General features: G+C 40.0%; 2 protein-coding genes across 3 annotated transcripts in view; both read left to right on the top strand.

Annotated features, from left to right (window-relative positions):
- CCNY (cyclin Y) overlaps window positions 1-8754 on the top strand; it is a 148153-nt gene extending 139399 nt beyond the window's left edge. For both annotated transcript variants that reach the window (XM_070730076.1, XM_070730075.1), the window contains 3 exons: window positions 925-1091; window positions 3901-4063; window positions 5636-8754. In XM_070730076.1, coding sequence (XP_070586177.1) covers window positions 925-1091; window positions 3901-4063; window positions 5636-5752 — 447 coding nt within the window. In that variant the 3' untranslated portion in view covers window positions 5753-8754. The remainder of the gene's footprint in view (window positions 1-924; window positions 1092-3900; window positions 4064-5635) is intronic.
- A 4818-nt stretch (window positions 8755-13572) lies between these two features.
- Window positions 13573-18330, top strand: LOC139175981 (gap junction delta-4 protein-like). Its single transcript, XM_070767415.1, has 2 exons — window positions 13573-14939; window positions 16460-18330. Exons 1-2 carry the CDS (start codon window positions 14876-14878, stop codon window positions 17611-17613), a joined length of 1218 nt encoding a protein of 405 aa, XP_070623516.1. The 5' UTR covers window positions 13573-14875; the 3' UTR covers window positions 17614-18330.
- The last annotated feature ends 8947 nt before the right edge of the window (window positions 18331-27277 follow it).

Raw genomic sequence — 27277 nt, 5'->3', positions numbered from 1 at the left:
TAAAATAAGTCAGTTTCATCATCTTTCCAAACTCCGTCACTTTTCCATCCATTCTTCCATTGTGGGAATCAGAGTGTCTTTCAGCTTTTGTGCAAATAAGATTCTTATTGCTGTCAACTTATGCAGTACAGTTACTTCGTGTGCATGGCATGGTAGAAAGAAAGCATTCGTCTGTAGGGAATGCCAGTGGTAAAACAATATTACCTGTGGAAAGGCAAAGAGAAGAAGATTGATGAATGCAGAGTTACAGAATCATGGCATAAAACCTTGCCCTTTTTATACCTTACAGCAGTGTTTCCCAACCTTAGCAACTTGGAGATATTTGGACTCCAACTCCCAGAATCCCCCAGCCAGCGAATGCTGGCTGGGGAATTCTGGGAGTTGAAGTCCAAATATCTTCAAGTTGCCAAGGTTGGGAAACAATGCCTTACAGAATCATGGTCCTTGTGATGCAATTCAGCTGCTTTTTAAAATTACATTGTTAGATTTCTCCACCCCACCCCATATTGCCTTCTACTCTTTAATGTTGATTGTATTAACATCTTTGCTGATTTTCAGATGTTTTCTGTGTAGAAGTTTGCAGATCAATGAATAATCAAGGCTACTTCAGTACATCATCGTGGTAAACTCTTACTAGAAAAGCTTTTAAAGTAGTTATCATGCTGGATATTTTTAAATATTGTTTATTACACCAAGTCTGAAATATTTACACAAATCTTCAGTGCAAACTATAGGTTACAATTGAATCTAAGTGTATGTTATTAATGAACTGTGACATATTTTTTATCTGGTTGTACAATTGGAAACAGTTTTCCATTTAAAGATCACTCAGGTAGGAGGGTATAATTGGGTTTCCTCCTCCTCTTATTTCTATTCAGCTAGAGAAATGTATGTATGAACTCTTACTTTCACGTATCTTTTCAGGTATATCTTGAAAGATTGCTAACTTATGCAGAGATAGATATTTGTCCATCAAACTGGAAAAGAATTGTGCTTGGTGCAATTCTACTTGCATCCAAAGTTTGGGACGACCAAGCTGTATGGAATGTGGACTACTGCCAGATCCTGAAAGATATCACAGTTGAAGATATGTGAGTTTATTGTTTGGTCCTGTTTTTTGCTTATTTGTTTGATAACGGATGCATTGGGAAAGAGTCTGAAAATTGTATGTATTAAATCTCTTTGTTGCCCATGTCATTTTGAAAGAATTACAATAGTCTCTAGATATACAGAGCAGTATGACTAATAAAAGGCAATTCAGTTTGGGAACAAAGTTGAGGAACAAGAGATTAAATTTTTCATGAATTCAGTGGAATGGAATGGAATATGAATGAAATGGGACAGAACAGAACAGTCTATGATAAAACAGACCAGTTGTTAGATAAATTACATAGTCGTTTAGCAACTGGAAAAGTTGTGAATGATGATCACATGATCCTAGGATAAAATGTATGCCAGTTCCCAAGCACATCAATTTTGATCAGGTTACCATGGAGATGCTGCACTGGTTGTAAGTGTGAGGACTAGATATATATCACTATTTTTAAGTGTTGTAACTTTGAATGGTAATTAAATGAATGGTCATAAATTGAGGATGACTTGTAAATAGGAATTCATGAGTAAATAATGTTGCATCCAACCAAATTAGCTGAACCTAGATCCTGTTGGATAAATGAATTAAGGTTTAGGTCATAATGAAATAAATTTAACTAACTTAGTCTATGTCTAACATTTCTGATAAATAAACAAACAGAAGCTTGTCAATTCTGGCAAACCATAAATAAGAATAGGATAGGCATCTCTCTAGTAAAGAGTGCAATATTCCATCACATTATTTGTTTGTTTGTTTCTTTGTTTGTTCGTTCATTCGTTCGTTCGTTCGTTCGTTCATTCATTCATTTATTCAGATTTATACGCCACCCCTCTCTGAGGACTTGGGGTGGCTTACAACATATAAAAAACAATTCTAATCCAATTAATTTAAAATAATTAGTCTAAAACCCAGTAGTATTAAAATCATTGCCATTCACACAACAAACATACACTACATTTCTTGGCCGGGGGCAAGGGACCAATGGCCCCAAATCTGGTGGCATAATTGAGACTTGAGACTCTTGCAGAAAGCGACGAGGGTGAGAACAGTGCGAATCTCTGGGGGGAGCTGATTCCAGAGGGTGCTTCCCTCCTCAGAGAAGGCTTTCCACTAGCCCCGCCCAGCAACATTGTCTAGTTGACGGGACCTTTCCCCTGTGGGACATAACCAATTGCTGGGACTCATGTGGCAGGAGGTGGTCCTGCAACTAATCTGGTCCAATACCATATAGAGCTTTATAGGTCATAACCAAAACTTCGAATTATGTCCGGAAACCAATCGGCAACCAGTGCAATCCACGGAGGGCTGGAGAAACATGGGCATATCTGTGAAGGCCAATGACCACTCGCACGGCTGCCTTTTGCATGATTTGCAGTTTCTGAACACTCTTCAAAGGTAGCCCCATGTAGAGAGCATTACAGTAGTCGAACCTCGAGGTGATAAGGGCATGAGTGACTGTGAGTAAAGACTCTCTGTCCAGATAGGGCCGCAACTGGTGCACCAGGTGAACCTGGACAAATGCCGCCCTCGCCACAGCTGGAAGACAATGCGGACCCTCTCTGAGAGGGTCAAAAGCCCCCCCCCCCCCGAGTAATGGACAGACAGAGGAATGTGTCCTTGGGAAGCTGAACCCTCAGATTGAGTCTGAGCCTGTTAACACCCATCCAGAATCTAACAGCTTCCAGACACCGGCACATCATTTCCACTGCTTCACTTAGTGGGCACGGGGTGGAGATGTAAAGCTGAGTATCATCAGCATATCGTCTTCGGAGAGGGCGGCATACAAATCTAAATAATAATAATAATAATAATAATAATAATAATAATAATAATAATAATAATAATAATAATAGTAATAATAGTAATAATAGTAATAATAGTAATAATAGTAATAATAATAATAATAATTTTATTGTGCTGATTATTGTTGTTGTTGTTGTTATTATTATTATTACTATTATTATTATTATTATAGTGATGATAACTCACCCTGTGCCCTCAGATGATCTCACTCAGTGATTTCATGTAAATATTAAACAGCAGGGGGGAGAGGACTGACCCCTGAAGAATCCCACAAGGGAGGAACCTAGGAGTTGACCTCTGACCCCCTGCCAACACCGACTGCGACCTACTACTCTCCAGCTGGCGCAAAAAGACACCATGGTCGATGGCATTGAAAGCCGCTGTAAGGTCAAGGAGCAAGAGGATAGAGGATAACCCCCTGTCCCCGGCCCGCCAAAGATCATTCGGCAGTATGACCAAGTATGGCAGTATGGCAGTATGACCGTACTGTAGCCAGGCCTGAATCCTGACTGTTGAGGGCCCAGATAATCAGCTTCATCCAAGGACCAATGGAGATGGAGCGACACCACCTTCTCAATAACCTTCCCTATAAAGGGAAGGTTGGAGACCAGACGATAGTTATTAAATACAGCTGGGTCCAGGGAAGACTTCTTTCATAACCACTAACCATTATTAAGACATCTTTTTCATTTAAAACTATAAGGAAGATAGACACAAAGTGAAGAAATATTATTATTATTATTATTATTGTTGTTGTTGTTGTTATTGTTATTATTATTATTATTTATTATTATTATTATTATTATTATTATTATTATTATTATTATTATTATTATTTAGATTTGTATGCAGCCCCTCTCCGTAGACAATCAATTTTTAACTTTGAAGGAGTTTATTATAGAAAAAACCTGTTATATTTTATTTATTTGTTGTTCACCCAGCTCAGCCTGTTATGAGTTGTAGCAAATAAAATGTTTGTACTTTTTCTGTTCTTTATTTCTTAGGAATGAATTGGAACGCCAGTTTCTTGAGTTGCTGCAGTTCAACATCAATGTTCCCTCAAGTGTTTATGCTAAGTACTATTTTGATTTGCGCTCTTTAGCAGAAGCAAACAGCCTGAGTTTCCCTCTAGAACCTCTCAGCAGGGAAAGAGCATATAAACTTGAGGTGAGACTCTTGATCATCTCACCTTTTGAACAGTGCAATAAGTTCCCCTTTAATTTTACACCAATTCCCAAATGCATCAAATTATAACTTCATTTGTTATCACGAGAAAGCATTGATCTGTGCCAATTTGCTGCCTTGAGAATCAAAAATACTATCCATTTTTCTCTCCTCCAACCTCATTTCCCAAACAATGTAGAGATTTCTGCAGAATATATTGGGAACAGTTTATTGATTCATTTATGTCCTGGTTTCCAAACATATGGTTTGGAAAACATACTTTTTAAAGGAATGTCTATAAAGTTTAAACCAAACAACCATAATGTGTTTGGCAATACCTTGAAGAAGGTGGGGTTCCTCACTTTATTCATGAGAAAGGAAAGACAGATTTCTTTGATAGATCTGTGTCCTATCACTCCTATAGGAGCTCAAGGCAGTATCCATAGCATTCCGTCTTCTGCTTTTACTTGGTTCTGTAGAACAGTTGTTCTCAACCTTGCTAATGCTGCAACCCCTTAATACAGTTCCTCATGTTGTGGTGACCTCCAACCATAAGTCTAGCCCCATTTCTCCCAACAGAGCTTTAAGCTGATTGGCAGGAAGGTCAGAGGAACACCCCCACGGTAAACGCCTGATTGGTCGGATTGCAAAAATATGTTCCAAGGCGCCAGAATAGAAACATAGAAGACTGACAGCAGAAAAAGACCTAATGGTCCATCTAGTCTGCCCTTATACTATTTCCTGTGTTTTATCTTAGGATGGATATATGTTTATCCCAGGCATGTTTAAATTCAGTTACTGTGGATTTACCAACCACGTCTGCTGGAAGTTTGTTCCAAGGATATTTCCTCACGTTGCTTTTGATCTTTCCCCCAACTAACTTCAGATTGTGTCCCCTTGTTCTTGTGTTCACTTTCCTATTAAAAACACTTCTCTCCTGAACCTTATTTAACCGTTTAACATATTTAAATGTTTCGATCATGTCCCCCCTTTTCCTTCTGTCCTCCAGACTATACAGATTGAGTTCATTAAGTCTTTCCTGATAAGTTTTATGCTTAAGACCTTCCACCATTCCTGTAGCCCGTCTCTGGACCCGTTCAATTTTGTCAATATCTTTTTGTAGGTGAGGTCTCCAGAACTGAACACAGTAGTCCAAATGTGGTCTCACCAGCGCTCTATATAAGGGGAAGCTAGTTTTTTAGTTCCTAATACCATGGGAATTTTGTCTTTTCCCATGGTCTTAGAAGATCCCTGTGAAATGGTCGTTCGACCCCCAAAGGGGCTTTTACCCCCAGGTTGAATGGCCCAAAGTCATCCAAACAGCTGCCATGACTGGAGGATAATCCAGGTTCTGGTCCAATATTTTAGCTATATACTACTGGATCCCATGTATTTGTGTTATAAGAATATATTTATCCCACGTATTTGTGTTATAAGAATATATTTTGATTCAGGTACCAATCTTGGCTTGGATATGTCATAATGGTGGAGGACCTACTTTGAATCCGGAAGCTTCACCAAATCAAATACTCATGTATGTATGTTTGACACTCTTCATTCTCTATTATCTTATAGGCCATTTCTCGCTTGTGTGAAGACAAGTATAAAGAATTCAGGAAAGCAGCAAAAAAACGGTCAGTCAGTTCAGACAATCTGTCTGTAGTTCGATGGTCTCCTGCGGTTATCTCCTAACAGTGAAGTCTGCGATGCAAGACTCTAGAAGTACTGTTTCTATCAACAGCTTGGGGTGGGAGGGTTGGTTTTGGTGATTATTTTTTTCCTAGTTTTTTTTCCCCTTATTTTTAAATCTGCCTTTACAGTGCCTCCCCTTTTGTGTAGCACACAAGAATTAACTATAGGGACTCGTTAAAAAAGAACTTTGAAAGAAGATTTGTTTTGTTGTTTATTACAACTCCTCTCCTTTTTGATGGGGAGAAGGCAAATGCAAAATATTGGGAAAAAATATTTCTGCAAAATATCCTGCATAGAGAGGGATGAAACCTCAGAAACCAATACAAGATCATTAAAGAGGAAGAGAAAGAATAAAAGCCCTTAACAGAAATAACATTGGCATGAAAACCAATGTCATAAAAGAAGGTTGCAAGAAGCATAGTGATAAAAGAAGTTGGACGTGTTTTGAGAGCCTCTTCAATATCTTCTAGTGGTTTCGCATTTTTTTTATTTTCGATTGAGTTTGCTTTCTCTTCTGTAACAACCATGGAGAAGACGGTGCCTATGGTAGCACAACATGAGCCTCTGATGAGAGAGCCTGTTCCTTTTTCCCCTGCACTAGGGGTCCCCTAACTTCGCGACTTTAACACTTGTGGACTTCAACTCCCAGAATTCTCCAGACAGCTATTCCGTGAGTTAAAATCCACAAGTCTTAAAGTTGCCAAGTTTGAAGACCTCTGCCCTACACCTTGATATGCTTTTGTTCATAAGCTGTTTTATTAGCCTTTTGCCTCTTAATTCTTAAGAATATTGTTGTTTCTTGTGTGCTTTTACTGTATTTTTGGGGAAACTGATTGATTGACAGTGCTGAACCCAAAGTATATAAGATCAGGTTATTGATCATAATTTTATTTCCCTCTCTCTCTCTTTCTCTCTCTTTTAATTTATAGCAACCAGTGTCGTGATGTTACCCATTGAGGTGCATTTTCAGTACTGGTGCTTTTTATTATATGTGGTTGCATGTGCCTTCCTACCTTTTTTCAGATGGGTTTATTTTTTCTTACTGAAAAGACAGAGTTGCTAAAAGGATTCAGGTGAGAGTGAACCTTGGGCCAAAGTGCAGACATTGCTTTAGATAGAATAGTTCTTTTGCAAGTTTTTTTTAAAAAAAATTGTTTAGGGCAGGGGTGGGTTCTACTTACCTTCCCTACCGGTTCTGGGCCTTGCCAGAAGTGTGTATTTTGCGTGTGCCCTCGCTATGCTCACGCACGTGCCCCCGTCACTCCCAGGTTAAACTGGTCTGCGCATGCACAAGAGGCTTTGCGCATGTGCAGAGTGTTATTTTCGCGTAAATTTGGCTCCGGTTGACAGATTTCAAGCCGGACGACCAGTTCGGGGGCATGTCCAGCCGGCCATTGCCGCCAGTTCAGTGAGCAGGGGGGGAATTCTCACTATTGGTTCTAGCAAACCGGTGCGAACCAGCAGGAACCCATCTCTGGTTTAGAGATTAGGTAGAGTCAAGCGAGAGAAATGCAACGAAAGAGTGCGAGCAAGAATCTTATTTTGTATGGCCCAAATAGTTGATTTCCTTCACTTCCTGGTTCAATGTTGCAAGCAATAGCCTCAAAAGTTTTTTATATGTTTACATTAAATGGAAACCAATCTGTTTATATATAAAAGAGAAAAAAAAATTAAAAAAGTTTTTGTTTGAGGATCCATAGAAAAGAAGAGAGAAGAATTATATGTGTATGTGTTACACACATATGCACACATACATGCGGGAGCATGGGTGTGTATATAGTATAAAGAGATTAGATTTTGGAATAAAAATGAGGTGGTTTTTTTTTTCCAGTGTGGGTGCTTGTAGGAATTTAAACGAAATGCAAACTGTGAAGAAAATTTTATTGCTTTGTTGATTATTTTTTAAAATTGGTTGTCATCCTTCCTATCTTTTAATGGGATAAGCAAATCAAATGCCGTATATATATACGGTACTTGTGCTCTGTACAAATAATTGAGTTTGCACATGTGAGAAAGGTGCCATACAGAAAACCAACCAATCGGCCAAAATCTGCTTCAGTATCATGACTTCTGGAATTCATTTGTCAAGGGATGTTTTGATGAGGTTGGGTTTGCCTTTTGTGCATTGCTTCAGCAAAACAGAGAGAGCCTATTTCACCAGGTATTTTCTTTCTCGCATCTCCGTACTGTCCCTTGCACTTTACACCTTCCAGACATTTAATAAGGACTTTGTTTAGGATGAACATCTATCACTATATTCCAGAATTGTTCCCATTAGTTTCAGCAGCAGCACAAGGAGACAAACATATTGAGGTGGATCCCATTAAGCCTTAAAGCCATGATCACAGGTAGTTTACTTATAGGCAATGGAAAACCCTTTTTTTCATGAAATAAACACATTAATGTGGCTTAATTTTGGAAGGAAGGAATACGTTCCTGCCCTCAAAGGCCTGGAATCAAGGAGCTTTGAGCAAAGGACTTTGCTGGGGGTTTTTTTAATGAATTTTTTAAATTGTCTTTTTATTTCAGGAAAATAGCAAAGAGTGAGAGAAAAGAATTTCCACTTTTAAAGTGGACTAGATCTACATGGTAAAATAAAATGTTTTATTGAGATTTTACAGAACAGGTTTTTTTCCAGCAAAAAAAATTATAATAATGAGGCAGGATTTAGAAAAGGGTATGACAGAAAGATAAAAAGTTTGCTTTATGTAAAGTTTTCAATTGAATTTATTCTAATTTTGTGAAGTTTATTAAACAACCTTAAAGATTGTATAGCCTGTTTATTGTATGTATGTACATACAGTCTGATACTTAAGATTTCAAGTGGATTCCATAAAACCTTGCTCAGTCTTGTTTAGACTGTTGGATATTGTTTTAGCTTTGTGCACTGGATTCTACCTCTGTATAGGAGAATTTTCCACATTCTTCAAATAGTACTGATTCTGTGATTTAACTTGGTTATGTTTCTTGCACTACAAATTAAAAAAAGGAAATCTGTTAAATGTGGTGTTTTCTCATTATTAACATTACGTTATTGCAAGCTACGTCACTTTTAAAAATGCTTTAAAAATAGAATTCTCATAAGAATAATAATTCTGTTTTTCTATGCAAATAGATAAATAGGTACCACTTCAGTGGAAAAATGTTAAGAGTTTTCCACGCGCTTTGGTATATTGTCATGCTGACCCACATGACCATGGAAATGTTTTCAATCAATGCCAGGTCCCTTAGCTAATAAAAAGAATATAAGCTCTATGACTGGACAGGGGAAATCTTTATCTTTTATAAGAATAATTCTGTAAATCAATTGCTATATTTATTTTTTCTGTTGCAGAAAAACACCATGTTTTTCGAAAAAGGCTTAGTATACTGTTTTTATAAAATTGTGTTTCCTCATTCCCAAATTGAACTATTCTTTAACTCACACATTTAATTAAAATATTAATGAATTAGATTTATACATATGTCTAATTAAATATTGTTGCAATCCCAGTCTCATTTTTAGAAAAAAAATCTACAGATGGTCTTTATGTAATAAATACTAATGGTATATAACCAATACTTGTGTGTTTTGAGCTTTCTTTATATTGAAAGCTCATGGGCAAAAAAAATCACATTACAAGATATTGCTTAGTAGTAACTTCACAGCTGCAAACAAGTCATACAACTGTACATGGATACTAAGGAGTAATGTCAACAATCATTGGATAATGGAATTCCCATAGGTTCCCATAGTTTGAAACATGTAGGTTCATATCAAGTTGACTCTGAGTCCTCCTTCATGACAAACAAAATACCTTTGGGCAAATATAATCTGAGATGTAGAGCGGCACAGATTCTTCCCATTTCTTTTCTACCTTAGATATCTTTCCTCAGCAATCAAGTGTGAATAGAGAAGGATAGATGAAAGCCTGGGATGTAGGATAAGAGTTGAATCTCTGGATTTTAAAATCAAGAATTCTGAGGAAAAGTTGTCAGCTAAGACTCAAAACAGTGTACAGCAAAGGTTTTCAAACTTGTAAACTTTAAGACTATGCTGGCTGGAGAATTCTGGAAGTTGAAGTCCACAAGTCTTAAAGTTGCCAAGTACAGGAACTCCACTTTCTTTGTGATATGCAGACCAGACAAGAAAGGCTGTCTGATAAACCAATTCAACTTTATTGTAAAGCTACGTAAACAGAATCTTGCAAAACCGAAACCCCCCCCGAAAATTTGAGTCTCCTGATTTCACCTTTATGACCAGATAATAATTTAGGGATGGTTGCTCCTGAGCGTCTTGCTCCATTCCTATGCCAGTGATGGCGAACCTATGGCATGGGTGCCACAGGTGGCATGCAGAGCCATATCCGCTAGCACCCGAGCCATTGGCCTAGCTCAACTCCAACATGCATGTGTATGCCAGCCAGCTGATTTTTGCCTTGCCCAGAGGCTCTGGGAAAGTGTTTTTGGCTTCCAGAGAGCCTCTGTGGGGTATGAGGAAAGTGTTTTTACTCTTCCTCGGCTCCAGAGAAGCCTTTGGAGCCTGAGAAGGGTGAAACACGAGCCTACTGGGCTCACCAGAAGTTGGAGAACAGGCCATTTGTGGCCTCCAGAGGGCCTCTAGGGTGTGGGGAAGCTGATTTTGCCCCCCCCCCCCAGGCATTGAATTATGGGTGTGGGCACTCACGCATGTGCGATAGTGTACGCATACACTCTTTCAGCACCTGAGGAAAAAAAGAATCACCATTTATTTATTTATTGGATTTGTATGCCGCCCCTCTCCGGAGACTCGGGGCGGCTAACAGCAACAATAAAGCAGTGTACAATAGTAGTCTGATGTTAGAAACAATTAAAAACCCATTAATATAAAAAAACATACATACATACATACATACATACATACATACATACATACATACCATGCATAGAATTGTAAAGGCTGCCCTATGCCATTGTGGCCAATACTCTGAAGGTCATTCCTAGTACCTACCATTAGCAGATGCTTATAGAAACATAGAAACATAGAAGTCTGACGGCAGAAAAAGACCTCATGGTCCATCTAGTCTGCCCTTATACTATTTTCTGTATTTTATCTTAGGATGGATAGATGTTTATCCCAGGCATGTTTAAATTCAGTTACTGTGGATTTATCTACCACGTCTGCTGGAAGTTTGTTCCAAGGATCTACTACTCTTTCAGTAAAATAGAAAACTATTGTAGAAAACTATACATTAAGCCTTATTTTTTAAAGAGCCTAGTGCTGCTTCAGTCACACTATTTAGAGCAGTGTTTCCCAACCTTTTTGGAGCCGCGGCACATTTTTCATATTTTCAAAATCCTGGGGAACATGGAGGTGGGGGGCGCTAAAAAAAGTTTGGAAAAAAAAAATCTCTCTTCCTCCCTTTCGCTCTATTTCTCTCTCCCTCCCTCTTTCTCTCTCTTCCTTCCTTTCTCTCTCCATCCCTCTTTCTTTCTCTCTTCCTTCCTTCCTCTCTTTCTGTCTCCTCCTTCCACTCTCATCTCTTTCCTTCCTCTCCCTCCCTTTCTCTCTTTCCTTTCTCTCCCTTTCTGTCTATCCTTTCTATCTCTCACCCCTTCTCCCTCTTTCATTCCCTTTCTCTCCCTCCTTCTCTCTCATTCCTTTCTCTCCCTCTTTCCTTCCTATCTCTCTTTCTTTTTCTCCCTCCTTCATATCTTCTTTCTCTCCCCCTTCCTCCCTCTTTCCCTTTTCCCCCTCCCTTTCTCTTCCTTTTTCTCTATCCTTTCTACTTCTTACTCTTTCTTTCTCTCCCTCCTTCATTCAATTTTCTCTCCCTCCCTTTCTCTCTCTTTCCTTTCTCTCCCTCCCTTTCTCTTCCTTTTTCTCTATCCTTTCTACTTCTTACTCTTTCTTTCTCTCCCTCCTTCATTCAATTTTCTCTCCCTCCCTTTCTCTCTCTTTCCTTTCTCTCCCTCCCTCTCTTCCTTTTTCTCTATCCTTTCTACTTCTTACTCTTTCTTTCTCTCCCTCCTTCATTCAATTTTCTCTCCCCCCCTTCCTCCCTCTTTCCTTTCTCCCCCTCCCTTTCTCTTCCTTTTTCTCTATCCTTTCTGCTTCTTACTCTTTCTTTCTCTCCCTCCTTCATTCAATTTTCTCTCCCCCCTTCCTCCCTCTTTCCTTTCTCTCCCTCCCTTTCTCTTCCTTTTTCTCTATCCTTTCTACTTCTTACTCTTTCTTTCTCTCCCTCCTTCATTCAATTTTCTCTCCCACCTTCCTCCCTCTTTCCTTTCTCCCCCTCTTTCTCTTCCTTTATCTCTATCCTTTCTACTTCTTACTCTTTCTTTCTCTCCCTCCTTCATTCAATTTTCTCTCCCTCCCTTACTCTCTCTTTCCTTTCTCTCCCTCCCTTGTTCTCCCCTGGGGCTGCCTGTGCCTGCCCTGCACCACCCAACACGGACGGACAGCCCCCAGTCATCGGTTCGTCACCCCCCACCCCCCCACGGAGGGAGATCAGGCTGGCGAGGGCGGTAGATCTACGTCACCAGCCACTGGAGGGAGATCGGGCTGGCGGGGGCGGCGAATCCACCTCCCCAGCCGCGCGGAGGGAAATCCGGTAGGCGGGCGGGTGGCCGCGGCTCCCTGCGGCCCCCTGGAAAAGCCTACAGGGAACGGTGCCCGGGGCCGCTTTAGCCACCCCCCCGCCATCTCCCCGCGACTGCCTGCGCCGCTGCAGCCGTGCCCCCCCCCGCTCCCACCGCCAGTGCCCTCCCGCCGGGCCCCAAAGGACACTTGCCGATGACGACAGGGAAGCTTCAGCTGGGCGGGCGCTGCCGTGCCGGTGCCTCCGACCTCCCGGTTCCTGCTCGATGCCGCGGTTTCTGGTGCTCTCCTGCTGGGCCCCAAAGAAGGAAGGCGGGAAAAAGGCGCGAAGAATGGAGCTCTCCTTCCTGCCTTCCTTCTTTGGGGCCCAGCAGGAGAGCGCCAGAAACCGCGGCATCGGGCAGGAGCGGAGAGGTCAGAGGCACCGCAGCGCCCTGCCCAGGCGGCACACCTGGCGGTGTCTCGCGGCACACTAGTGTGCCGCGGAACACCGGTTGGGAAACGCTGATTTAGAGGATACCAATTTCATTAAGGAAATGAAAATACTTTCATTAAAAAGGAAAATAAGAAATAAGGAAAATAACTGAAATAAGGGGGGGAAAGGGGGGGGAATGCCCAAATAGCACAGACACACAGAGACTTTTATTTCAAAGGCCTGTTAAACTTTAGAAAAAGTAGAATTCTACTGCCTTTTATGTTTTTAAAAAAAGAAGTACAATTTGTTTTCTGGGAAAGAATAACTGCTAGCTACTTTTAATTTTTGTTGATCCTTACAAACATAAATTTACTAAGTATTAAATACTCAAGTTTACTCCCACTGAATGAGGAAGACATAACACTCATATCTCAAACAAATTTATCTTATAGTGTATTCTTTGTCCTTCAGTCTTCAATAAGAGCGGACACTGTTTTGAATTCTTTGAGCCAAAAGCGGAGTTTCTTTGCAGGCACAGTTCCCATCTATAGGAAAGACTATTCAGGGGAAAACAATTTTATGGCAAGCTGATTTGTTTTGGGTATCCTGTTTGTTTACCTTCATCTTTCAGTCTTTGGCTTTCTGGCAAAAACTGAGGATCTTGGTACCACTGTCAGTATTCCATCCTTCTATCGTTTGAATCCAGAGCTAAAAAATATGCACGAAATAGTTTCTTCACCAAGTTAAGTACCATATGCATTAAATTTCCCTCTTTGTAACAGTACGAATGAGAAGGTTTCAAATGTATAAACACTCTTATTTTACTTCTGCTTTCCAGGGGAATAAATTGTGCATCAACAAATCAGCAAAAATCTATGGAAATTCTCAGTCATCCAAGTCTTGATTATTCTAAAAGTGTTTTTATTTTTATTTTTCAAAAGGCAACTGGGCATTTTTTGTTTTTCTTTGAAAACATTTGGCTTCTCATCCAACATTTGGCTTCTCAGTTATGAAGAAGACTTTTATTGAATGAGAAGCATAATGCCAAAGAAAAACAAAGTCCAGTTGGGAAATATCATTAAAAAATCATAAATGGTACTTACATGAATATGGGATTCTGCAGATGGATAAATGTGGGCTAGTTGTTGAGCATCTCAAATGGGCCACATAATTACGGCAGATGGTGGTCTTTTGAAGTGGATCATAAGTAATCTTTAGAAATTCCATTCCAACATTGAATGGTTGTTAGGCAACTGGCCATAAACTTAGACAAATTAAAGCCCCCCGCTTTGTTCTTAAAGTTTGGGTTACCCTACATTTGAAATATTCAGTCAGGTGATCCAATTTTTATTTCCAAATATTTTGGCTCGAATTCAGATCAGTCATTCTGATCATACTGTAGATGTCCTGTGTTTCAAGCAACACAAAGTCTTTTTTTAAAAACTGAGAATTTGAACTGAAAGAGTCACAACAACTGGAGCAGAGTGTTTCAGGCTCAAAATGTTTCAAATCCATAATGTTTCATGCATTCCTAATACTGGACAGGTTAACCATCGCCAAGCTTAGAGCTTTTTGGAGGGGAGGGGGAGAAGAAGCCATTATGGAAAAAGAAATATCCCGGGACATCCATGAATTTTGTGTCTCACCGCTTAATCCAACTGGCTTTAGGGAATTATCTTTCATATCTGTTTCAAAGACTTTGGCCACTACAGAGACAATGTTATCATGAGCCCTGGCAGCTGGTGTTGCTATATCCTCTTTCCTTGTGGTACTCATTTCTATCACCCGGGCAAAACAAAGCTTGTTCTATTATTTCTTCTCCCAATTTATCTTTCATCGCTCAACTATCCCAGTAATTTTAGGAACCTGGAATGCCCCCAAAGAGGGTAAGGGAAGCTGACAATAGCCAGGATAATCCCTGTTGCCTTTTGTCTTTGTGCAGTTGTTGGGGCAGAGGTGAGAGCAACAAATGTCTTCAGCTATGTTTTCTAAAGAAGACTGGCTCTGCTCTTCAAAGTTGTGTTTCATTCCACTCTCTGGCCATCTTTTCAGTACTTCTCCTTTTGCTCTCTCTGTTTAGATTTCTGTAGATTTTGAGAATGCAGAGATTTTTGTTATAGGCTCAATAATTGGGCAATCAAGTTTCATCATGGAGTATTCAAATACATTCAGTTTTCTCATCATTGCTCTAAGTTACAATGAGACGATTATAGGTGAGTACATTATTTGTAAGGTGTGTATTTGTGTTTAGCTGTTTAAAGGAAGTTCAGCCATTACTTGTTATAGTGAAGTTGTCTGAAGAATGGGATCTTAATAAGTCATGCATAATAGCTTGTTTAAACCCGTGTTAACATAATATGAATGGTACAGATTAATGACTGAAATAATAAGTTATCTGAATAAAAGAGTAGCCATTTTTCAACCATAGTCATTATTTGCTTTATAGGTCTGGTGATCCATTGTTGTAGTTAATGCCTTAATTTTTTTTTAAATGACAAGAAGTACATTTAAATCCCAAATATTCTATCTACTATCTGTCTTTCTGTCTGTCTGTCTGTCTGTCTGTCTGTCTGTCTGTCTCTCTCTCTCTCTCTCTCTCTCTCTCTCTCTCTCTATCTATCTATCTATCTATCTATCTATCTATCTATCTATCTATCTCTTTCTCCATCCATCCATCCATCCATCCATCCATCCACTATCTATATCTATCTGCCTGCCTATCTATCGATATGAGCCTGTACCAGAACCTTGCCTTAAATACCATATTTTTCGGACTATAAGATGCACTGGTGTATTAAATTTCAAAGAGGTAAGTAAGAAAAAAAAAAGATTTTATCCTTTCCAGTCCCCAGGAGCACTGTGCAAGCCTCTCAAATCCTCTAGGCACCCCATTTTTGGCAAAAAAGGGGGCATTTTTGCCTTCCTCCACCCCAGGAGCACTCTGCAGGCGTCCCATTGCACATCCTGTTTTTTGAAAGAATTGATCCATTTTTCATCTGTTTTTGCAAAAAAAGGGGGAGGGGATCCAGAAGCCTGCAGATTGCTTCTGCTGGGGGATGGCAAAAACCCCTGTTTTTGTGAAAAATGGTCCATTTTTTACCCAATTTTTTTGTGCAAAAAATGGGGCACACATGATTTGGGAAGCCTGCAGAGTACTCCCGGGGGCTTGGAGAAGGCAAAAATGTCCCCAGTTTTGCAAAAAAAATGGCATGTTTTTTACCTCTCTTGCAAAAATGGGTTGCACAGAAGATTTGGGAGGCTTGCAGAGTGCTCCTAGGGGCTAGGGAAAAGCAAAAATGCCCCTGTTTTTACAAAACATGGCTCATTTCTTTTACAAAAGTGGTGGTTTTGCTTTCCCCCAGTCCCTAGGAGCACTCTGCAGTCCTCCCAAACCATCTGCGCACCCCATTTTTGAGAAAAACTGGCTAAGTTTTTTCAAAAATGGGATGCAGCGGCAGGGCTTTGAGAGGCCAAAAATGGTTCAGTGTATAAGACATACTAACATTTCCATCTTCTTTTAAGAGGGAAAAGGGTGCATCTTATACTCTGAAAAATACAGTATCTCTCCAATATTCTTTCCATGGGCTTGATAAGTATCAATTTTAGAGCTGCCTCAAACATTTTCTTGGAGATATTCACATGTATTTGATATTTTTGTACCAAACTTTTAGCATACAAGACATCTGCTGCTCGGTTTATTGGCAATTCCTCTGTTTTTGTTCTTCCGTTCTAGGAAAGATTTGGTTAGCTGTTGTGATCTTCCTGAGATTTATGGTGATATTTTTAGCAGCCTATCCTCTCTATCAAGATGAGCAAGAACGCTTCATCTGCAACACCCTGCAACCAGGATGTTCCAATGTGTGTTATGATCTTTTCGCTCCAGTATCGCATTTTCGGTTCTGGTTCATCCAAAGTGTGTCTGTCCTCCTTCCCTATGTTGTTTTCAGTGTCTGTGTATTACACGGCGTGGTTAGACACATTGTAAAGGCCTCTTCCTCCCCTTATTCTCAGTACAAAGAAATTAAGACTTTCTCTGGCTGCAAAATTACAAAGAACTTCAAATGTTCAGCAAAAAAGAGAAAAATTGGCAGGAGAAATGAAATGGCTGCCCTGGATTTTTCTAGGGCATATATAGTTCAACTTATGATTAGAATATTGATAGAGGCTGGCTTTGGAACGGGCCAGTACTATCTCTTTGGATTCTTTGTCCCGAAGCGTTTTTCCTGCGATCGCTTCCCTTGTATGAGTTTTGTTGATTGCTACATTTCCAGACCAACTGAAAAAACCATCATGATGCTTTTCATTTGGGGGCTTGGGGGCATCTCCTTTCTTCTTAGTCTTGTTGATCTAATCTTTGCTTTGCGGACCAATGGGGTAAGAAACCGTAGAAATAAACTCCTATTGCAAAAGTTCAACGCGGAAGAGGAAAATAGCCCTGACCTACAGCAAAATAACAATCCAGGCAATATTCATCATGGAAGCATGGCCAGCTCTGATGCTCTGAGTGTGAAATGTTTGCTTGCTTGTAAGGCTACGGAAGACTGTCCTTTTCCACCTACAATGACTCTCCAGCAGACAATTGGCTCCCATGTCAATAGTAACCACAATAAGCTATGTAATGAAGCTTCCAATCAAGATCTGCTTTTCAATGAATCTAAAAAGTGGGAGAATCTATCTGAGCAGTCAAAACATGAGCTCCCGTCCTACTTTGTCAAAGAACCCTTGGCTTTTAAATCCCAAGAGGGTTGCCATCATAGTTCTCATTCATTTGAAAGTTATGACAAGCCCTCGGTTCATTATTCTACTCTGGACAGAAAGACCTCTGATACTCCATCTGTCTGTGATAGTTCTGAGTACTCAAAATCCAAAAAATCTGAATGGGTATAGAAAATTGGGAACCAATATTGTAATTACATTATAATTAACTGGAATTCTTTAGTTGAAGAGTTTTGATAGAGTGTATTTCAATATTAAATGAGGTGTTGGAATGGGATAAACATGTAAACTTGTAAAAGTTCTTCGTGACACTAGGTTCACTATTTCTTTTTTTCTTTTTGATTTTTTAATTGATTTTTTAATTTCAAAACAAGACAAAAGACAGGCAAGCACATACAACATAAAAAGGAGCCAAAACTGCTCCATTCTTCTCAGAAGTCTCGGAGAATCTTACATATCATGTTAAAAAAGAGAGAAAAAGGTAGATCTAAATGGGAAAAAAAATATTGACAGTATTTGTTACTACTATTTACATTACATTGTTTTATACCATTTAATATAAAATATACTGTTATATGAGTATTCTTTTATTCAACCAATCTCTGTTTGGTATGTATTTATCAAATGTTATAGAATTTAAGTGGTACATCTGCTCCTCATTGTTGGAGGAGAAACTGCTTAAATTCAGTGTTTTAAAGGGGAAAATGGAAAACAACAGGGAAAAAATTAAAAGGGAACATATTTGTGTTCACTTTTGTATCATGGTATGACCCATTGCGATCATAGTCACACCTTTTATGATATCACTGTACTGTCATGATGGCTGTAGCATGAAGAAAAGTTCCTAGTTACAACCCTCACTGAAAATAAAACATTCCCTACTGAAAATCCTGTTCTGTGTGTTCTCACCTAGTTAGAGTTACCAATGGGCAGAGGGTTGTCTATTTATTGTATTATCCATATACAGTGGTACCACTACCTACAAATGCCTCTACTTATGAACCTTTCTAGATAAGAACCGGGTGTTCAAGATTTTTTTGCCTCTTCTCAAGAACCATTTTCCACTTGCAAACCTGAGCTTCCGAAACTGTAACCGGAAAAGGCAGGGAGAAGCCTCCATGGGGCCTGTCTAGGAATCTGCTGGGAGGAAACAGGGCTGGAAAAGGTGGGGAGAAGCCTCCATGGGGCCTCTCTAGGAATCTCCTAGGAAGACACAGGGCCAGAAAAGGTGGGGAGAAGCCTCCATGGGGCCTCTCTAGGAATCTCCTGGGAGGAAATAGGGTCTCCACCCTTCCTGTGGTTTCCCTAATCGAACACATTATTTGCTTTTACATTGATTCATATGGGAAAAATTGCTTCTTCTTACAAACTTTTCTACTTAAGAACCTGGTCATGGAATGAATTAAGTTCGTAAGTAGAGGTACCATCCTGGGATAGTATGCCTTGTTCCATACAGTGTCCCAATTTTGAATCCAGAAAACCTATATGCTAATAGTAGGGTGAAAATATGAAGAGGATATTGTCCTTCCTTTTTCTCTAGAGGTACAAGAGTCTGTAAAGATCTTTAGTTCAAGTTATTTGGTACCTGAAAGAAAGCTTTTTGCAGCTGTTGATTTCCAAAAGTTAATGCTATCATTGCACAATGCTTATGTTTTACGTAAAATGCTTTATCTGTGGTATTTTCTTTTTTTTTAATAAGTTTTTTAATTAAATTTTATCACAACAAACAAACAAAAAAATTAAAGAAAAAGTGCCCAACACCAATAACCCCTCCACCATTTAGGGGGTTCAGTTATTTACAATAATTTTCAATTTCTTCCTTGTCTCCGGTTTACTGTGGTATTCTCTACATCAGTGTTTCTCCTCCTTGGCAATTTTAAGACGTCTAGAGTCCAGACATATGAAAGTTGTCAAGATTGAGTATCACTGATCTAGAGGTATTGGCCTTCAACTCCAAGCCAAAAGATATAAAGCATAGGGAGAACACCAGGATGTAGAAGCTGATTTAATCCTTGAAATACTACAAACCCAAAGTAAGTTCAGCCAGACATCTTAAAATATTCAATGCTTTATAGTATCTTCTGTCTTAGACCTTGAAAGAGAAATTATTCGAATGTTTACAAAATAACAAATAAGTGCAGACATAACTACATGGCAAAATGTATTGAAAAACAATCCAATTCTTTTTGTTCCCCTTTTAGTTCTGCTATTGAAATACAGCTTTGGGCAATACTGATCCCAATTTAATAATAAAATATTTGTTTGGGTGCTTGTTGAATGTCATATTATCTCTGAGACCGCCTTCTACCGCACAAATCCCAGCGACCGGTGAGGTCCCACAGAGTTGCCCTCCTTAGGGTCCCGTCAACTAAACAACGTCGGCTGGTGGCTAGCGGAAGAGCCTTCTCTGTGGGAGCCCTGACCCTCTGGAATCAGCTCCCCCCAGAGATTCGCACTACCCCCACCCTCCTTGCTATCCGAAAGAGCTTAAAAACTCATCTTTGCCTCCAGGCTTGTGACTCTTAGATCTTCCCCATGATCAATGAATGTTTCAAGTATGAGTGTTGAATGATTGGTTTGATAGGTTTTTACCTTCTTTTAATAGAATTTAATGGTCGTTTTTAATGTAGTATTAATTGGATTTATATTATTGGTCTGTTTTTTATATATGCTGTGAGCCGCCCCGAGTCCTCAGAGAGGGGCGGCATACAAATCCAATTAGATAGATAGATAGATAGATAGATAGATAGATAGATAGATAGATAGATAGATAGATAGATAGATAGATAGATGTAAGTAAGTAAGTAAGTATGTATGTATGTATGTATGTATGTATGTATGTATGTATGTATGTATGTATGTATGTATAGGAGTTTCCTCATTTGTTTCATGGTGACCAGCCAAAAGTCATGGAGAATGGAAAATCTCCTTTCATTATTAAGTTCTTGTATGTACAGTGTTCCCTTGATTTTCGCAGGTTCGAACTTCGCGAAAAGTCTATACCACGGTTTTTCAAAAATATTAATTAAAAAATACTTTGCAGTTTTTTCCCCTTCTTCCACGGTTTTTCCCACCCGATGACGTCATATGTCATTGCCAAACTTTTGTCCGCCTTTAATAATTTTTTTAAAATAAACTTTAATAAATAAACATGGTGAGTAATAACCTAAATGGTTGCTAAGGGAATGGGAAATTGCAATTTAGGGGTTTAAAGTGTTAAGGGAAGGCTTGTGATACTGTTCATAGCCAAAAATAGTGTATTTACTTCCGCATCTCTACTTCGTGGAAATTCGACTTTCGCGGGCGGTCTTGGAACGCATCCCCCACGAAAATCGAGGGAACACTGTTCATATTGATGTCTTCATCTTAATATCTGGATTTGTAGAGATAGTCCTCAACTTACATCCATTTATTTAGTGCCACTTGAAGTTACAGTGGCACTGAAAGAAAAACCTTACCACCAGTCCTTGCAGTTACAGCCATTGCAGCTAACCTAGTCACTTATTAAGATTCAGACTCTTGTCAACTACTATGTATATCTGATCGTTGCAGCATCCCACTACCACGTGATTGCCATTTGCAAACTTTCCAGCGAGCTCTTGCAAGCAAAGTCAATGAGGGAAGCAAATTATGCCCTTATCACCTCATGTCTTGATTATTGCAATGTGCTCTACATGCTATACCCTTGAAAAGTGTTCGGAGACTGCAGTTAGTTCAGAAAGCACCTGTGTGAGCTTTGTAACATAACACCAATGCTCTGCATGCTCCACTGGCTACCAATTGGTCTCCGGCTACAATTCAAGGTGTTGGTTATCACCTATAAAGCCCTACATGGCTTAGGACCAGACTATTTACAGGACTGTCTCCGGCCGCATACCTCCCAGAGACCAATTAGATTCCACAGGGTTTGCCTTCTTTGGGTCCCACCAACTAAGCAGCTCCAGTTGGCGGGCTCATGGGGGAAGGCCTTCTGTGTGGTGGCCCCAGCTCTTTGGTACCAACTAGCCCCTGAGGTCCATACTGCCCCCACCCTACTGGCCTTCCGAAAAGCCTCGAAGACCTGGCTCTGCCGGCAGACCTGGGGGCTCTAATAGTCAACATCTTAGTCCCAACCAAAATATATTTTGATTGATATGTGTTTGGATATGATTGTACTGATTAGTTTAATGGGTTTTATTGTTATTAATATTTGAATTTGACTTTCTACTGTGTTGTTTTATTGTTGTAAGCTGCCCTGAGTCCTGCGGGATTGGGTGGTATATAAGTCTATCAACAAACAAACAAACATACTTAATAATAGCATGATTTTCTTAATGGCTATGGCTAAAAAGGTCATATAATTGGGCAGAACTCACTAAATAATTGCCTTGCATAGCAATGGAAATTCTGGTCTCAATCGTCGTAACTTGAGGACTACCTATAAACACAGATTTTACGATTCTCAGGAATGAAGCTTGACGTATCTTCTACCATTTTTAAAAGTGTGTGTGTGTTTTAACCCAAAGAAGAAGATAGGATCCAAAGGCAGAACTGATTTCTATATTTTCACATAGTTTTAATAATAATTTTAATAATCACTGTTTGCTTTTCTCTTTTAATTAAAGATTATGTACAAGTCATATACAATGTATCAGAAAAAGAATTTTCTCCTTTTTTGACAATACATCATATTTTTCGGAGTATAAGATGCACCGGAGTATAAGACGCACCCTAGTTTTTTGGGGGGGGAAATAGGGAAAAGAATCTACTTACCAGGTATTCTTCTGGCTAGCATCCTTAGTATGGTCAGCTTCAGCACATTATTTTATCCCCTGGTTAAGGGCTTAAAAAAAACCTTTATTCTGAGAGAGTAACAATGAAAGAACTTGCAAGCCAGTAAGAGCTGGGAACATCATTAGCACCTGGAAAGAAGTGCAAGCAAGTAGCAAGTAGACCAATGGAAAAAACCCTACAAAGACTTATGGCTTGGAAAACATTCCTCTTCACAAAGAGTAACAATGAAAAGGATTTTATGCTGGTAAGAGCTGGGAACATTGTTAGCACCTGGTTATGGCTGGAAAGAAACATTTGGAGCAATGGGAAAAAATAAAGCAATGGGAAAAAAACAAAGACAGGATTTGGAAAACACTCCTCGCAGTGAGTAACACTGAAAGAGCTTGCAAGCAGGTAAGAGCTGGGAACATCATTAGCACCTGATTAAAGCTGGAAAGAAACATTTGGAGCAAGTTAGACCAATGGGGGAAAAACTGCACAGACTTAGGGCTTGGAAAACATTCTTCCCAGAGAGTAACCATGATAGAGCTTGGAAACATTAATAGCACCTGGTTAGGGCTGGAAAGAAACATTTGGAGCAAGTAAAGCAATAAAAAACACTACAAAGACAAGATTTGAAAAACATTCTTTGCAAAGAGTAACAATGAAAGAACTTGCAAGCCAGTAAGAACTGGGAACATCGTTAGCACCTGATTAGAGCTGGGAATAAACTTATTCAGAGCAAGTTAGAGCAATGAAAAAACCCTGCAAAGACTCAGGGCTTGGAAAACATTCTTCGCAGAGAGAAACAATGAAAGAGTCTGCAATGTAAGAGCTGGATATATTGCTAGCAGCTGGTTAGGGTTGGGAAAAAAAGCTACATTCAGAGTATAAGATGATTATCAGCCTCTTAGGGAGGAAAAAAGCGTGTCTTATACACCGAAAAATATGGTAATTCCTAACCTAAAAACCTACTTCCCAAATGGAAAGTTGCATTAAATTTTACTTTCCCAGAACAACATATAAAGTGCAAAAGAAGTGTGTTTAATGTTATGGCAAAGAATGATTCTTTTCAACCACTTGTCTTAATTTTAAAATCACTCTGGTCACATTTGCAAAAAGTTTGGGAAAATGCTTCCCCAGGCTATATTGGATTACCCTGTACAGGTATTCCTCTTTTGGAATATGCATGGTCTATGGCAGTGTTTTTCAACCGGTGTGCCGCGGCACACTAGTGTGCCGCGAGACATGGCCAGGTGTGCCGCGAGGTGGCTCCTGCAAGTGGGAGCTCCAGGGCTGAGGCTTCAGCCCTGGAGCTCCCACTTGCAGAAGCCGCCCCCCGGCTATTGCCCGCCGCCGCCGCTACCCGCGCACCCCAAAATACCCCCCCTGCGTGCCCTTTTCCATGGGCGCGCAGTCCCCATTCCCCTGCCTGCCTGGGGGGGCGGGGCGGGGAGGCGCCGGCAGTAGAAGGCGCTGCCCCCGCCCGCCCGATCCGCTCCCTCTCCTCCTCTTCCGCTGAAAGAAATGCGCGGAAGCTGCCTGCTTGAGCCTCGCGTTGCTCCACCCCGCTTCGTCCTGCTTGTCATCCTCCGTTGCCAGGAAAGCTGGGTTTGTTTTCCGTGAAAGCAGCGCGCCTTTTAACACGCTGCTTTCCTGCACCAGCGACGTTTGGCTGCCGGGGGGGCGGGGAGGAGAAAATCCTCCCCCCCCCAGGAGCAGCAAAAGCCTAAGCGGCGGGGTGCGCCGTTTGCCTTCCGGCTCAGTCGCAGAGGCTTTTGCTGCTTGTGGAGGGGGGGGGGTTGGCGGTGCCGATGCCAAATGCTTTCCCTCCGCGGTGGGGGGTGCAGGGCAGGCGCAGTCAGCCCCAGGAGACAAAGATGGAATGAGAGAAAGGAAAGAGAGAGAAAGGGAGGGAGAGAAAGAAAAAGTGAGAGATAGAAAGGATAGAGAGAAAGGGAATGAGAGAAAGGAAAGAGAGAAAGAGGGGGAGAAGGAAAGAGTGAGAGATAGAAAGGATAGAGAGAAAGAGGGAATGGAAAGAGAGAGAAAGGGAGGGAGAGAAGGAAAGAGTGAGAGATAGAAAGGATAGAGAGAAGGGAATGAGAGAAAGGAAAGAGAGAGAGAGAAAATAGAGAGAGAGCAACAGAGAGAGAAAGAACAAGAGAGAGAAAGCATGAGAGAGAGAAAGAACAAGAGAGAGAGAGAGAAAATAAGAGAACAAGAGAGAGAAAAAGATAGCAAAAGAGAGAGAAAGCAAGACAGATAGGGAGAGGAAAGGAGAGTGAGAAATGAGAACAAAAAGGGGAGAAAAAAGGAGAAATGAGAAAATGATTGAGGCAGAGAATGAGAGGAGAGTGAAACAAAAGAGAGAGGTGATTCTTGAAGCATATGGTAAAAAGCATCCAAATAATAAGAAAAACCCCCCAGCCCACACCTGTTTTTGAAAAGGATAAAAGAGGAAAAAAAACCAGCCCTCAACTGGTTTTGGAAATGGTTGGAGTGTGTATACATACACACACATAAGGGGGGGAGAGAGACAGGGATGGAAAAAGAGGAGAAGTGAGAGGGAGAAGGAATGAGGGAAAAAGGGAGGAAGAAAGAGAAATGAGAAACATGAGAGAGAAAAGGGGGAAAGACAGGAGAAGTACCCATAAATGAGACAGTGGTATAAATTTCAGGAGGGATGATTGATGATTGACTGTATTTATAAGGGGATGTTACATGGGATTGTATATATGAGGGGGTTATTTATGTATGTATGTATGTATGTATGTATGTATGTATGTATGTATGTATGTATTTATTTATTTATTTATTTATTTATTTATTTATTAGATTTGTGTCATTTTGGTTGGTGGTGTGCCCCAGGATTTTGTAAATGTAAAAAATGTGCCGCGGTTCAAAAAAGGTTGAAAATCACTGGTCTATGGGAGTGAGATTTTGTTTAATGGTTGAGAAGTCACTGCAAGCATGACAATTTGATTAGCTTTTTTTCAGCAGTGGTATATTTGCAGAATGAAAAATTGCATTAACCATGTCATTTTTTTTAGAACTGTTTAGCGTATGCTTATATCTGTTCATCTTCTCTCATTAATCATTAAAGTCTGAGTGGCAGGAAGCAATAGTTCCTTCCTTCCTTCCTTCCTTCCTTCCTTCCTTCCTTCCTTCCTTCCTTCCTTCCTTCCTTCCTTCCTTAGATATGTTGTGAGCCGCTCCGAGTCTTCGGAGAGGGGCAGCATACAAATCTAATTATTATTAATAATAAATTATTATTATTATTATTAGATATATCTTGTCAGTAATTCTGATTCATTTGATAGTATTTATCGGTTAGGAATAACTTTTAAAAAAATACTTGCATAATATTGCCACAGATTTTTGCAGTTTGATAGAGGAGAATAGTTGTTGTTCGGTGTTGAAACTGATGATGCTATCTAATTTGGGCAATGAATCGTCGGCAAAAAAGCAACCAAGCTCAGAAAGCATCACGAATCCCTAATTTGCAGTTCTTGTGGTACGTAGAAAAATAAACTTCTGTATTATAATAGTTGTCATGTTTCAGTGTATTCATTATTAGATTGTGTGTGTGTGTGTGTTTCTGTGTGTGTATAATTTTATTAAGGATTTTAATCACAATATTAAAAATTTAATACAAGCCAAAAGAAAGAAGAATAGACAGAATGAAAGATGTAAAGGAGAAGAAAAAAGAATAGAAAGGAAAAAGAAAGACAAAAAACTTGGGTGTTGGAAAAGACTTGGGAACTCTATATACCAGTGTTTCTCAAATAGTGGGCTGGGTCTCCCTGTGGGGGGCATGGAGCGATGCCAGGGTGGGTGCATGACCCCTGGGAATGTGCATTTTTTTGCCACGGTGTAGGAATTTTTTGCACTGAGCAATAGCACGCAGCACAGAATAGGAGATATAAAATGCATATAACAAACCCTTAAGAGACACCATGGAAAAGTATTTAACATGGATGAAAAGAAAGGAAGAGCAAGATAATGAGACAAATGTAAGTCTCCTGAAAGGTAAGATGAAATATAAGTGTATGTTGCACTTGGCTTCACTGTGACTATGGTGGGAGACAAGAAAAGACCAGTATGTGTACTGTGTCTAAAATGTTGGTAGCAAACAATATGAAGCCAAATAAATTAAGGTGTCATTTAAACACATTTTACCCAATTATTGGGGTATAATGTGTTTAAATGACGCCTTAATTTATGTGATAATTAATTGATAAATTTTTTTCAGCAAAAATGTGCCAAATACTGCAAACAATTGTCCTGGCGGAAAGTTGGGGGAGCACAAAAAGTTTACTTCTTCCTCTAGGGGGTGTAACAGAAAATAATTGAGAAACATTGGTATATATGATTGTGTACCTTCTGACCTATCCATTGTGATGATCAAGTTTGCAGATGATGTCACCGTATTGCGCCTCATTACAGGTGGGGATCAAGCAGCATAAGGTATGGGGGGGTTTCAAAAATTATCCACGTGGTGCTCAGAAAGCAAACTGCACCTGAATATCAGCAAGACAAATGAGATTATGCTAGATTTCTGGAAGAAAAGAGAGGAAACGGCCCTACTACATTGAAGGGGAGCTATATGGAGAGACTCCTTCAAATTCCTGGGAGTCCATCTTAGCGAAGATCTCCCTGGAAAAACAACACAACCCAGGTGGCCTGGAAGGCCCAACAGAGACTCCACTTCCTTAGGATCTTGTGGAAGAACAAGGTGGAACAACAACTGATGACCTCCTTTTACTGGTCCACAATAGAAAGTTTCCTCACTTATTGCATTACAACATAGTATGTTGGTCTGACAACGGTGGTTGGAAAGACATTACAAAGGGTGATGAGCACAGCACAAAACATCACGATGAAATCGCTAGAACTGGCTGCTGTAGAAAAGTGAGGAAAACCCTGGTCAGCACTTCTTTACTTTCCTACTATCGGACAGGAGATTTTATTTATTTATTTATTTATTGAGATTTGTATGCCGCCCCTCTCCACAGACTCGGGGCGGCTCACAACAAGACACAACAATTCATAACAAATCCAAATAACTTTAAAATATTTT

The sequence above is a fragment of the Erythrolamprus reginae genome, chromosome Z, assembly GCF_031021105.1.
Source record: "Erythrolamprus reginae isolate rEryReg1 chromosome Z, rEryReg1.hap1, whole genome shotgun sequence".
NCBI lineage: Eukaryota > Metazoa > Chordata > Lepidosauria > Squamata > Dipsadidae > Erythrolamprus > Erythrolamprus reginae.
This window is presented reverse-complemented; position numbering and strand designations above follow the sequence as displayed.